Here is a 15,138-nt window from a genome sequence, read left to right as displayed (position 1 = left end):
ACTGGAGAGACCAGGAAGTATTCTGTGTGACTCCACATACTAAAAGACATAGTTAAAAAAAAAAAAGTTTGAAGTGCCAAGTAAAATCTCCTACAGATGTGGTAGCAGGGATGAGCCTAGAGAGCATGATTCTAGCCCTCTCCTTATCAGGTGCTCAATAATATAACTTTCCAAACAAAAATACATATTTTTCACATTTTCCATTGCCAAGGAAAGTCTAAGCTGAAACTGTCCTCTGTGGCCTATCGCTGGGATATCCCTGGCGAGCATCAGCTCAAGGCACCAAGTATAAAGTAGGGTCTTAGTTGGGAAGATTTTCTGGGCTCCTTCAGAATGAGGAACAGTAGAGAAGGCTGCAACAACAAGCAGGGTGAGTACCTTGGGGCCCAGATACAACCCTTCATACACATGTTATTTAGTAGGAGGAGGGCCTGGTGAGAGAATCTGAGATGCCCTCTCGATCAGCTGCTTTCATGTGGAAGAGCCATTGAGATGGAGAATGAGCACATGTCAAGAGTACGAAGTAAAGGAAGGAGGCTAGCCTTCCCATAAATGCCAGATCCTACGCCCATACCCCTCCACACCCCCCTGCCAGTAGGGGAAAAGAAGTGAAAGAGACTTTTTCCTGCAGCATAGAGACTGTCTAATTCAGATAATTATGCAGAAACCCAGACTCTGTGTCCAAGCAGATTAGTACCTTTTTATTTCTCTAAGTAAGGTATCAATATAAAGGTATCTTAATATTCACCCCAGAGAGCATCCTGTGGGTGATCTGGATATTTGCTTGCTGTCTCAATTCTCTCTATGAGATTTGTCTTTCCCATGTTTTCTGAGTAAGGAAACTCTTAGAAGAGCACTTGGCTTAAATAATGCAAAATTGTTACACCATAGCATTAGATAGCACCTCTATGATGTCACATAATTCATGTTTATTTCTCTCTGTTTCTGGTAGGAAAAAGAAAAGCACTTGACTTTTTTCGGCGGGAAGTATATAGTTGTTTTACAATATTGTGTTGGTTTCTACTGTGCAATGAAGTGAATCAGTTTTATGTTTGCCCTCGATTTTATACCTCCCACCCACACCCCCTCATTCAACTCGTCTGGGTCACCACAGAGCACTGAGCTGAGCTCCTTGTGCTGTACTGTAGATATACTCACCCCAAAGTCCACATATCCATACTCTATGTCTGGATCTCTATTCCTGCCCTGAAAATAGGTTCATCTGTACCATTTTTCTAGATTCCACATATATGCGTTACCATATGACATTTGTTTTTCACTTTCTTGCTTCAGTCTGTATGACAACCTCTAGGTCCATCCACATATCTACAAATGACCCAGTTTCACTTCTTTCTATGACTGAGAAATATTCCACCATATGTATGCACCACATCTTCTTTATCCATTCATCTATCAATGGACATTTAGGTTGATTCCATGTCCTGGCTACTGTAAATAGTGCTGCAATGAATATTGGACTGCATGTGTCTTTTTGAATAATGGTTTTCTCTGGGTATATACCCAGTAGTGGTACTGCTGGGTCATAGGGTAGTTCTATTTTCAGTTTTTTAAGGAATATTCATACTGTTCTCCATAGTGGCTGTATTAACATACATTCTCATCAAGTGCTGGAGATTTCCCTTTTCTCCACATCCTATCTAGCATTTATTGTTTGCAGATGTTTTGAAGATGGCCATCTGACCAGTGTGAGGTGATGCTTCCCTATAGTTTTTATCTGAATTTCTCTAATAATTAGTGATGTTGAGCATCTTTTCACGTGTCTCTTGACCATCTGTATGCACTTGATTTTGAGTTCAAGTAAAGACTGAGCGAATTCACTTTCACTTTTCACTTTCATGCATTGGAGAAGGAAATGGCAACCCACTCCAGTGTTCTTGCCTGGAGAATCCCAAGGACAGGGGAGCCTGGTGGGCTGCCATCTATGGGGTCGCACAGAGTCAGACACGACTGAAGTGACTTAGCAGCAGCAGCAGCAGCAAAGAAAGTAAGGTGGATTCAACCTTTTGCTTCTAGGCTATTTGACTTTCCCAGACACACGGAGTCAGAAGATAACAGAATCCTAGAGTGCTAAAGTGGAAAGGATGGAATTCCTCAGGGGAGAGCTATAACTTAAAATATCTTTGACCTTTTAGTGTCCTGGAGATAATAATAGAAGACTAAATCTGGTCTGATTCCAGGTTAAAGTGATTTATTTTAAAATTCTGAACCACATGGGAAGCACAAAACATATCAATCCAACTCGGCTACTAAAATAGACATTTTAGTAAAATAAGAGTGGGAAAAAAAGCATTCCCTTTATTTTTTTAAACCACAGAGAATCTTTTCCAATATTATTTCCTCATACCACTAATATACACAAAAAGCAGGTAAAAAGGTCATTATCTGGATGTAAGGGAGAAATTGGCTTGGTTGTATAAGAGTTACTCATAATTTTTGACAATTTTCCTTAAGGGGTATACTATAATTTTAACCCCTTAAGCTCTAAACTTCTTGTAATATTACAGCTTAAGTTACCATTTGGATTCTGCTACCACAGCCAAGAGTAAATAGATCACACAAATACCCACAGTTGCATGGGACCTACATATAAACTGTGGAAAAAAGCAAGTTCAAGACAAGGGATTTAAGAGTAGTTCAATAATAGATGAATTAATGCAGGATGAAAGAAAGAGAACTGTGACATTAATCCCAGATAAAATTAATCCTCTGCTGCTGCTTCTGCTGCTAATTCGCTTCAGTCATGTCCAACTCTGTGTGAACCTATAGACAGCAGCCCACCAGGCTCCTCCGTCCCTGGGATTCTCCAGGCAAGAATACTGGAGTGGATTGCCATTTCCTTCTCCAATGCATGCATGCATGCTAAGTCACTTCAGTTGTGTCTGACTCTATATGACCCCATGGACAGCAGCCCACCAGGCTCCTCTATCACAGGATTCTCTAGGCAAGAATACTGGAGTGGGTTGCCATTTCCTTCTCCAAAATTAACCCTCAGATTCCTTCAAATTAAATGGAGAGCTGACACATTCTATTTGGTTTGTGCTGCCAATGACAAAGAGTATCTCCTGGATTGATACTAAGCAAATCCAAATGAAATTAGTTAATAATAACAATTCCGTCTAGTCAAGGCTATGGTTTTTCCTCTGGTCATGTATGGATGTGAGAGTTGGACTGTGAAGAAGGCTGAGCGCCGAAGAATTGATGCTTTTGAACTGTGGTGTTGGAGAAGACTCTTGAGAGTCCCTTGGACTGCAAGGAGATCCAACCCGTCCATTCTGAAGCAGATCAGCCCTGGGATTTCTTTGGAAGGAATGATGCTAAAGCTGAAACTCCAGCACTTTGGCCACCTCATGCAAAGAGCTGACTCATTGGAAAAGACTCTGATGCTGGGAGAGGTTGGGGGCAGGAGGAGAAGGGGACGACAGAGGATGAGATGGCTGGATGGCATCACTGACGCGATGGACGTGAGTCTGAGTGAACTGTGGGAGTTGGGATGGACAGGGAGGCCTCGCATGCTGCGATTCATGGGGTCACGAAGAGTCGGACATGACTGAGAGACTGAACTGAACTGAACTGAATTGTATTAATCTGAAGAAACCACTGGTCTTTACTATATACAAAGTATATACCTTAAATTGTGAACATATGGACCTTTGAGATGCTATGTTAATGGACTGAATGAAGAAGAACTGGGTAATAAAATTACTGTCTTCATTCAATTATTCATTTTCTTGTTCATTTATTGATTATCCCTGGAAAAAAAAAAAGAGGATAGAAATTTATGAAATCATCAAAATCAGAACAGTGAGATGAACTAAGAGCTGAAGAAATATGCCTGGGATTAGTGAAGAGAAAAGCAAAACCAAGGAGATAATTAGCACAACAAAAGGCAAATGACTTTATAAGAAGGATCTAAAGGGTCACAGCCTTTGCCCTGCTTAGAGCAAAGGCTAACAGAGTTTTGCCAAGAGAACACATTGGTCATAGCAAACACCCTCTTCCAACAACACAAGAGATGACTCTACACATGGACATTACCAGATGGTCAATACTGAAATCAGAATGATTATATGCTTTGCAGCCAAAGGTGGAGAACCTCTATACAGTCAGCAAAAACAACACCAGGATTCTGAACTCAGATCATGGACTCATATGGCTCAGATCGTAAAACTCCTTATTGCAAAATTCAATCTTAAACTGAATAAAGTAGGGAAAACCACTAGACCATTCAAGTATGACCTAAATCAAATCACTTATGATTATACAGTGAAAGTGACAAATAGGTTCAAAGGATTAAATCTGATAGACAGAGTGCCTGAAGAACTGTGGGCAGAGGCTCATGACACTCTACAGAAGGCAGTGATCAAGACCATCCCCAAGAAAAAGAAATGCAAAAAGGCAAAATGATTGTCTGAGGATGCCTTACTAATAGCTGAGAAAAGAAAAGATGTGAAAGGCAAAGGAGAAAAGGAAAGAAACATCCATTTGAATGCAGAGTTCCAAAGAATAGCAAGGAGAAATAAGAAAGCCTTCCTCAGTAATCAGTGCAAAGAAATAGAGGAGAACAACAGAATGGGAAAGACTAGAGATCTCTTCAAGAAAATTAGAGAATACCAAGGGAACATTTCATGCAAAGATGGGCACTATAAAGGACAGAAATGGTATGGATCTAACAGAAGCAGAAGATATTAAGAAGAGGCGGCAAAAATACACAGAACTGTACAAAAAAGATCTTCACAACCCAGATAATTACAATGGTGTGATCCCTCACCTAGAGCCAGACATTCTGGAATGCGCCTTCAGAAGTGGGCCTTCTGAAGCATCACTATGAACAAAACTAGTGGAGGTGATGGAATTCCAGTTGAGCTATTTCAAATCCTAAAAGATGATGCTGTGAAAGTGCTGCACTCAATATGCCAGCAAATTTGGAAACTTCAGCAGTGGCCACAGGACTGGAAAAGGTCAGTTTTCAATCCAATCCCAAAGAAAAGCAATACCAGAGAATTTTCAAAGTACTGCACAATTGCATGCATCTCACACACTAGCAAAACAATGCTCAAAATTCTCCAAGCTAGGCTTCAACAGTATGTGAACCAAAAACTTTCAGATGTTCAATCTGGATTTAGAAAAGGCAAAGGAACTAAGGATCAAATTGCCAATATCCATTAGATCATAGAAAAAGCAAGAGATTTCCAGAAAAACATGTATTTCTATTTTATTGATTACCCCAAAGTCTTTAACTATGTGGATCACAACAAACTGTGGAAAATTCTGGAAGAGATAGGAATACCAGACCACCTGACCTGCTTCCTGAGAAATCTGTATGAAGGTCAGGAAGCAACAATTAGAACTGGACATGGAACAACAAACTAGTTTCAATAGGAAAGGAGTACGTCAAGGCTGTATATTGTCACCCTGTTTATTTAACTTATATGCAGAGTATATCATGCAAAATGCTGGCCTGGATGAAGCACAAGCTGGAATCAAGATTGCCAGGAGAAATACCAATAACCTCAGGTATGCAGATGACACTACACTTATGACAGACAGCAAAGAGGAACTAAAAAGCCTCTTGATGAAGGTGAAAGAGGAGAGTGAAAAAGCTGGCTTGAAACTCAACATTCAAAAAATTAAGATCCAGTCCCATCACTTCATGACAAATAGATGGGGAAACAATGGAAATAGTGACAGACTTTATTTTGGGAGGCTCCAAAATCACTGTAGATGGTGACTGCCGCCATGAAATTAAAAGACATGTGCTCCATAGAAGAAAAGCTTTGACAAACCTAGACTGCATATTAAAAAGCAGAGACATTGCTTTGCTGACAAAGGTCCATCAAGTCAAAGGTATGGTTTCTCCAGGAATCATATATGGATGTGAGAGTTGGACTATAAAGAAAGCTGAGCACTGAAGAATTGATGCTTTTGAACTATGGTGTTGAAGAAGACTTATTAGAGTCCCTTGGACCTCAAGGAAATCCAGTCAGTCTATCCTAAAGGAAATCAGTCCTGAATATTCATTGGAAGGACTGATGCTGAAGCTGAAGCTCCAATACTTTGGCCACCTGATGCAAAGAACTGACTCATTGGAAAAGACCCTGATGCTGGGAAAGATTGAAATTGGGAGGAAAAGGGGACGACCGAGGATAAGGTGGTTGGATGGCATCACTGACTTGGTGGACATGAGTTTGACCAAGCTCTGGGAATTTTTGATGGACAAGGAGGCCTGGTGTGTTGCAGTCAATGGGATCGCAAAGAGTCAAACACATCTTAGTGACTGAACTGAACTGAAACAGTCACAGAGAAATGGCAGAAGATTTTTGGATAAACAGGAAAGGGTTTCATTTCCAGAACCTCAATCTTATCTCCATGGAACATCAGCAGAGAACAAGCTTTTCTTGATAATCTGGTCCTGCCAGCCCCAAACTTAACAAATCTCCGGTATCTAGTACAGCCAATACAGGAGGTTTAAGATTGTTTAAAGTGTGTAAGCCAAATAGACCTGAATTTTAATTTGGATTCATTTCTGGCATAGCCTAGAGAAACTCTTTAAACCTCTCCCTCCAGTTTTATTTTTTATTATTATTGTCATTTTTATTATTTGTTTAAAATATACAGTAATACTTGCATCATTTTTTGAGACTGAGTGGTATTATTTACTAATATATGAGAGAATAGAACGTCTAATATCTGGAAGACAAAAGGTATCCAATAACTGTTAATAAAATGTATTTCCCCAAAAACAACCTAGAAGGGAGGGGTGAGGAGGGAGGTTAAAAGGGAGGGGATATATGTGTATACCTATGGCTGATTCATGTTGAGGTTTGACAGGAAACAACAAAATTCTGTAAATAAATTATCTGTCAATTAAAAAATAAATAAAAATTTAAAATAAAAAAGGCAAAATGCAATAAAATTTTTAAGATAAAAAAAATTTTTTAGTATAAAATGTTGTGTTAGTTTCAAACAAAAAGAAAAATTATTTCCCCAAAATCAGAAACTAAACTGACATTTCTAGGACAGATCCCACTGAATCCTCAATGAGCCTAAATTTACGTCTTTCATTCATATCTTTCTTTGGAAATTCTAACTTGAAGAAGAGAACCTTAGGTCTCATCTTCCTGCAGCTGTGGCCCTCCCAGCTAGGGCTGAGATCAGTGCTGAGAGATTACAGGGAGGTCATTCTAGGACAAATCACACTTTTGATGAGTGTGCTAAGAGGCTGAACAAAAGATTTAGCTGGTATTCTAAACATTATGAGGAACGCTCAGTGAATGGAGAAAATGATGCCTACAAAGCAGTGTGTAGCCTGGATTGCAGGGGCATTTAAAAACCCAGGCAGATATTCTCTGGGCAAGGCAGAGACGGACCCCAGATATCTCAGTGTTCTCAGCGACCTGGTGAGAATCAAGTGTCTCTTCATTTACCAAAACTTTCCTAGTACTTAACAGCCTAGGTATTAATCATTATGGGTCTTGATTAGAAGACAACATCCTAGGATTTGTACTCAGACCCTCCAAATACAAGAAGATCCCAAGTTCTAATAGTTTTAATGATTCAAGAAGAAGCTGCAGCTTTCTCTTCCTTTGTTGGACTTCAGAATTTCTCTTTTCACTTTAGATAAAATATTTCCTTTCTCTATCTATCAGCAAAGTAATTATGAGAGCACATGTGATAACTATGTGAATCTTTTAAAATTCTGAAAAAATCATGAGCATTTAAAATGTCTTTTATATATTCAAGAGGGCTAACACACATCACTTTATTTAAAGAAAACAGTGGAAGTAAGGGTGGAAATAGTATAAAATTTACATTTATTAAGAACTAAATCTTTAATCTATTTCAGTCATTTATTTTCTGATAATCATAGAGAAGTTATACTATCTCCTAAATGGTATATTTGTTTTCATGACATATAGGTTGTTGTATGTACATTCTTGGAACAGTTAATAATACAAAGTAAAAGCTGAGAAATGGAAAATAATTAATGAAAGAGCCTACATGGTATAAATAAATATCTTCCTAATGATAGGTGTATGGTCAATGTCTTTGTGTCTGCCCAGATTGAAAAAGTCACAAATTTCTGGAGACCTCAACTGCCTTCCCAAGATGCTTGCTTCCTGGTCCTTTGCCAACATCTTCTTCTTCCAGCCACCTGCTTTCCTGATGATTGGCATCCCAGGCCTGGAGACCGTTCACGGCTGGATCTCCATCCTTTTCTCCTCCATGTACACTGTGGCCCTCACTGGAAACTGCCTGATCCTCTTGGCTGTGAGGAGGACCCCCAGCCTGCACCAGCCCATGTACTACTTCCTGTCCATGCTGGCCCTCACCAACATGGGCCTCACCTTGGCCACAATGCCCACCATGCTGGCTGTGCTCTGGTTTGACCATCGGCTCATCGGCTTCAATGCCTGTCTGATCCAATTATTGTTTCTCCACTCCTTATCCATGGTAGAGTCCTCAGTGCTCCTGGCCATGTCGTTTGACCGCTTTGTGGCCATCTCCAACCCCCTGCGCTATGCCTCTGTTCTCACAAACAATGTCATTATCAGGATTGGGCTGGCCATTATGGCTCACGCCACTGTGTCCCTCTTCCCAGGGCCCTTCTTACTAAAGAGACTGAACTTTTGCCCTGGCAAGATCCTCCTGTCCCACTCATTCTGTTTCCATGCAGATGTCATGAAACGAGCCTGTGCTGACATTACTGTCAATATCATTTATGGGCTGTATGTGGTTCTGTCCACAGTGGGTTTTGACTCCTTGCTTATTGTGCTGTCCTACACTTTCATTTTTCACTTTCATGCATTGGAGAAGGAAATGCAGCCCACTCCAGTATTCTTGCCTGGAGAATCCCAGGGACAGAGGAGGCTAGAGGGCTGCCGTCTATAGGGTCACACAGAGTCGGACACGACTGAAGCAACTTAGCAGCAGCAGCAGCATACCCTTATTCTTCATACAGTGATGAGTCTGGCCTCTCCCAGGGAGCGTATCCGGGCCCTCAACACTTGTGTTTCTCATATTTTAGCCGTTCTGGTTTTCTTCATCCCAGTCATAGGTGTGTCCATGATCCACCGTTTTGGGAGACACCTTCCCCCCATAGTACACACTCTTGTTGCCTATGTGTACCTGGGGGTGCCCCCTGTGCTCAACCCCATCATCTACAGTGTCAAGTCCAAGCCCATCAGGGAAGCCATGCTCAGGGTGCTGAGCAAGAAGAGCAAAGGCTGATGGAAACAAGAAATAGCCTCAGAATCTGAGGGAAAACACAGTCAAACAGTTATAACTTATGTCCAGAAAGCCCATTTTTCTGAGCCCTGACCCAGAAACATTATCAAGAGAATAACAAGCAAATCACCCACATACATATGGGTGAAACACAGTCCTGATTGTTTTTTAAGTCTTTGTGGCTTCACATTTAATTTATTTGTTTATTTATTTATTTGTTATTTTTTGCTGTGCTGCATCACTTGCAGGATCTTAGTTCCTCAACCATGGATGAAACCTGGAGCTCCAGCAGTGAGAGTGCCAAGTCCTAACCACTGGGCCACCAGGGACTTCCTCGGTTCTAATTGCTTACTCCACTCATTAAATTCAATTTTTTAATTTAGTGTTTATTTATGCTAGAATCTGTGGTTGTTATAAGAAATATTTAAATTAACCATATGTAGTCTCTTCCCTACTTTGAAAGATAGCAGCTTCTAAACACACAATTATAATAATGTGTAATAAGGCCATGAGAGGTTCAGACAAAGTGCTATAGGAGCCTAGAAGTGGATTTGCTGCCTTGACAGGAGGAAATGAGATAGGAATCAGGGAAGAAGGAGGCTGAAAGATAAGTAGGAGCTTGTCAGGCAGAAAATGTAGGCAATAGGAGGTCATACCTAATAAATGGAAAACAATATAAAAAAATGATAAAACTGAGGCATGGAGTTACCTGGTTGATGTGAAAAAGTGAGTGGTTAAATGTGGTTCAGCATAATGTGTTAGGTGTTGGAGGGAGAAGAACTGGAGACGAGCTAGAAATGACAGGCAGTGGTGAGACCTCTTTAACCTTTCAGATCTGACTGGACCATGTGGTCTTCATTCTTTGTTTAAAAGTCAGCCTTAGAAAGGCTACTGCAATGTAAAAAGCTGTAGAGGCTTTACTGTGTATCACGAATTAAGAAGGTGAAAGTGGAGGAGAAAAAGAATGCAAGGAAAACATTTAAGAAGTTGTTTCAACAGTATAGAAAAAAGAATGTAAACTAAAGCTAAGTCAATAATTTTTTTAAAATAGATGTAATTTTTTATTTAATTTCGTCTCCACATTTCTCTTCTCTGTCTTCTGAAAGTACCTGGAAGCAATGATACCAGCATCAGTGACCAAAACTAGTATCTATTTGCTTCTAAATACCATTCACCACTACATAAAACCTAGGATTCTTGGAGTAGTGGCTAATTCCGGGTATCCAGGTATGAAGCAGGGAGTACACAAAGTGAGACTGAATAGTTTATGTCTGAAGCAGTAAAAAGACACAAAGTCAATGGGAGCATTAAAAAAAAAAAAAAACAGAAACTCATTCAAAAAGTCTACCACTTTTCAAATGTAGGTCAATTAGAACTTTAAAAATAATTATAACAGCAATTGACTATAGCAAATAGAATTCTTTAAGAAAAGTATGAGTCCCCAGTGATATTCAAAATGAAGAGGGAGAAAAGAAGAAAACTCTTTTTATAGAAGAAGGTCATGAAATAAATGCAAAAGTCTTGATTTATAAGATAACCTCTTTGCAGTTTATAATGTATTTTAAATAATCAACAAATGCTTAAAGGATGTTCATATACAATATTCACACAGTTTCAAAGTACATTGCACAACTTACTTACTAAATAAAAAAAGGATAGATCTGTTTCAACAATAAAGAGACTGGCAATAATACCTTAAGCAAATGATCAAATTTAGGTTAACCAATAAGATGTAATCTGACCTTATGTGCCTTCTGATATGAATAAGGACACAAAATCACATATGTAAAAGTCCTACCAAAAATGCTCAACCCGAATCTAACACTCAGGAATAACCAGGGAAACAATAAATATGGAAAGCACCACACACAGGCATACCTACACTAACACACATACACACACACAAACTAGTAGCCTGGGATAGTTTTCAAAACACGGTGTTATAAACGTTGTGTCAGGGACTTAATCTAAATTAAAAGAGATCAAAGGGGCATGAAAACCAAATGCTAGCATTAATTAGCCATTATTAGGACAATCATGGAATTCAAATATGTATTGTATATAGGTAATAGTATTCAGTACACTTCAGCTCCGTTGCTCAGTCATCTCTGACTCTTTGCAACCCCATGGACTGCAGCAGCACCCCAGGCCTCCCTGTCCATCACCAACTCCTGGACTTTAAACAAACTCATGTCCTTAGAGGTGGTGATGCCATCCAACCATCTCATCCTCTGTCGTCCCCTTCTCCTCTTTCCTTCAATCTTTCCCAGCATCAGGGTCTTTTCAAATGAGTCAGTTCTTCGCATGAGGTGGCCAAAGTATTGGAGCTTCAACTTCAGCATCAGTCCTTCCAATGAATATTCAGTACTGATTTCCTTTAGGATGGACTGACTGGATCTCCTTGCTAACCAAGGGACTCTCATGAGTCTTCTCCAACACCACAGTTCAAGAGCATCAATTTTTCAGTGCTCAGCTTTCTTTTTTTTTTTTTTTTAGTTTTGACTTCCATGTATCTTTATTTTTTTTTATTTATTTTATTTTATTTTTTAACTTTACAATATTGTACTGCTTTTGCTGTATATCAACATGAATCTGCCACAGGTATACACGTGTTCCCCATCCTGAACACTCCTCCCTCTTCCCTCCCTGTACCATCCCTCTGGGTCATCCCAGTGCACCAGCCCCAAGCACCCAGTATTGTACATCAAACCTGGACTGGTGACTCGTTTCATATATGATATTATACATGTTTCAATGCCATTCTCCCAAATCATCCCACCCTCTCCCTCTCCCACAGAGTCCAAAAGACTGTTCTATACATCAGTGTCTCTTTTGCTGTCTCATATACAGTGTTATTGTTACCATCTTTCTAAATTCCATATATATGCATTAGTATACTGTATTGGTGTTCTTCTTTCTGGCTTACTTCACTCTGTATAATAGGCTCCAGTTTCATCCACCTCATTAGAACTGATTCAAATGTGTTCTTTTTAATGGCTGAGTAATACTCCATTGTGTAAATGTACCACAGCTTTCCATATGCCACTACGGAGAACAGTGTGGAGATTCCTTAAAAAACTGGAAATAGAACTGCCTTATGACCCAGCAATCCCACTGCTGGGCATACACACTGAGGAAACCACAATTGAAAGAGACACGTGTACCCCAACATTTATTGCAGAACTGTTTATAATAGCCAGGACATGGAAGCAACCTGAATGTCCATCAGCAGATGAATAGATAGGAAAGCTGTGGTACATATCAGCTTTCTTTATAGTCCAACTCTCACATCCATACATGACTACTGGAAAACCATAGCTTTGACTAGATAGACCTTTGTTGGCAAAGTAATGTCTCTGCTTTTTCATATGCTGTCTAGGTTGCTCATAACTTTTCTTCCAAGGAACAAGCGTCTTTTAATTTCATGGCAGCAGTCACCATCTGCAGTGATTTTGGAGGCCAAAAAAATAAAGTCTGACACTGTTTCCATTGTTTCCCCATCTATTTCCCATTAAGTGATGGGACCAGCGCCATGATCTTTGTTTTCTGAATGTTAAGTTTTAAGCCAACTTTTACACTCTCCTTTCACTTTCATCAAGAGGCTTTTTAGTTCTTCTTCACTTTCTGCCATAAGGGTGGTGTCATCTGCATATCTGAGGTTGATGTTTCTCCTGGCAATGTTGATTCCAGCTTGTGCTTCTTCTACCCCAGCATTTCTCATGGTGTACTCTGCATACAAATTAAGCAGTATGACAATATTCAGCCTTGGCATACTCCTCTCCCAATTTGGAACCAGTCTGTTGCTCCATGTCCAGTTCTGACTGTTGCTTCCTGACCTGCATACAGGTTTCTTAAGAGGCAAGTCAGGTGGTCTGGTAATCCCATCTCTTTCAGAACTGTCCACAGTTTGTTGTGATCCACACAGTCAAAGGTTTTGGCATAGTCAATAAAGCAAAAGTAGATGTTTTTCTGGAACTTTCTTGCTTTTTATGATCCAACGGATGTTGGCAATTTGATCTCTGGTTCCTGCGCCTTTTCTAAATCCAGCTTGAACATCTGGAAGTTCACGGTTCACATACTGTTGAAGGCTAGCTTGGAGAATTTTGAACATTACTAGTGTGTGAGATGAGCATAATTGTGCGGTAGTTTGAACATTCTTTGGCATTGCCTTTTTTGGGCTTGGACTGAAAACTGACCTTTTCAAGTCCTATGGCCACTGCTGAGTTTTCCAAATTTGCTGGCATATTGAGTGCAGCACTTTCACAGCATCATCTTTCAGGATTTGAAATATCTCAACTGTAATTTCATCACCTCCACTAGGTTTGTTCATAGTGATGTTTCATAAGGCCCACTTGACTTGCATTCCAGGGTGTCTGGCTCTAGATCACAATAGTATTAGGCTGGTATTATTTGCCTAGATTTAAAAATAGTTTGTGATTAGGTAGGAAAATCTATTTTTAGGAAGTGCGTGCTTAATATTTATTAAGAAGTGTTATAATAGCTATAACTTATTTTCAAGTGAGTTATCAAAATAAATGTATGTGAGTGTGTATATAGAGAGTGAATGCAGGAAAGAGAGATAGAAAACAGTGTTAAAAGTGTTGTTAATCTAGGTGATCAGAATACAAGTATCAGAACTCTGTATACGAGACAGCAAAAAAGACACAGATGTATAAGAACAGTCTTTTGGACTCTGTGGGAGAGGGCAAAGGCAGGATAATTTGGGAGAATGGCATTGAAACATGTATAATGTCATATGTGAAATGAATCACCAGTCCAGGTTCAATGCATGATACAGGGTGCTTGGGGCTGGTGCACTGGGATGACCCAGAGGGATGGGATGGGGAGGGAGGTGGGAGGGGGGTTCAGGATGGGGAACACATGTACACCCGTGGCAGATTCATGTAAATATGTGGCAAAACCAATACAATATTGTAAAGTAATTAGCCTCCAAATAAAATACATAAATTTTAAAAAAAGAATATTCTTTTGACTTTGCAGATATTTTAAATTTATAAAAATGAGAAAGTGTGAGTGGAGCATATCATATATATACATACATACATACATACAAATGTGTATGTATATACATACATATATACATACATACATATATGCATATGTGTACATAGATATATATATACATATACATATGTATATGTATATGCATACATACATATATACACATGTATATGTATAAACATACATACATATATATACATATGTGTATGTACATCCCAATGGAAAAGAAATGCAAAAAAGCAAAATGACTGTCTGAAGAGGCCTTACAAATAGCTGTGAAAAGAAGAGAAGTGAAAAGCAAAGGAGAAAAGGAAAGATATAAGCATCTGAATGCAGAGTTCCAAAGAATAGCAAGAAGAGATAAGAAAGCCTTCCTCAGTGATCGATGCAAAGAAATAGAGGAAAACAACAGAATGGGAAAGACTAGAGATCTCTTCAAGAAAGTTAGAGATACCAAGGGAACATTTCATGCAAAGATGGGCTCAATAAAGGACAGAAATGGTATGGACCTAACAAAAGCAGAAGATATTAAGAGGTGGCAAGAATACACAGAAGAACTATACAAAAAAGATCTTCACAACCAAGATAATCACGATGGTGTGATCCCTCACCTAGAGCCAGACATCCTGGAATGTGAAGTCAAGTGGGCCCTAGAAAGCATCACTATAAACAAAGCTAGTGGAGGTGATGGAATTCCAGTTGAGCTATTTCAAATCCTGAAAGATGATGCTGTGAAAGTGCTGCACTCAATATGCCAGCAAATTTGGACAACACAGCAGGAGCCACAGGACTGGAAAAGGTCAGTTTTCATTCCAATCCCAAAGAAAGGCAATGCCAAAGAATGCTCAAACTACCGCACAATTGCATTCA

At 39.5% G+C, this 15,138-nt stretch overlaps 1 protein-coding gene across 1 annotated transcript; it reads left to right on the top strand.

Moving 5' to 3' along the window:
• Positions 1-8,087: 8,087 nt before the first annotated feature.
• On the top strand, positions 8,088-9,383 carry LOC113904744 (olfactory receptor 51I2-like). Its single transcript, XM_027561838.1, has 2 exons — positions 8,088-8,800; positions 8,960-9,383. Exons 1-2 carry the CDS (start codon positions 8,128-8,130, stop codon positions 9,247-9,249), a joined length of 963 nt encoding a protein of 320 aa, XP_027417639.1. The 5' UTR covers positions 8,088-8,127; the 3' UTR covers positions 9,250-9,383.
• The last annotated feature ends 5,755 nt before the right edge of the window (positions 9,384-15,138 follow it).

The sequence above is a fragment of the Bos indicus x Bos taurus genome, chromosome 15 (genome assembly GCF_003369695.1).
Source record: "Bos indicus x Bos taurus breed Angus x Brahman F1 hybrid chromosome 15, Bos_hybrid_MaternalHap_v2.0, whole genome shotgun sequence".
NCBI lineage: Eukaryota > Metazoa > Chordata > Mammalia > Artiodactyla > Bovidae > Bos > Bos indicus x Bos taurus.
This window is presented reverse-complemented; position numbering and strand designations above follow the sequence as displayed.

Coding starts and splice junctions, on each gene's coding strand:
- LOC113904744 (XM_027561838.1), top strand. CDS start 8,128: ATGCTTGCTTCCTGGTCCTTTGCCAACATCTTCTTCTTCCAGCCACCT. Junction 8,801..8,959: donor CTTGCTTATTGTGCTGTCCT/ACACTTTCATTT, acceptor AGCAGCAGCAGC/ATACCCTTATTCTTCATACA.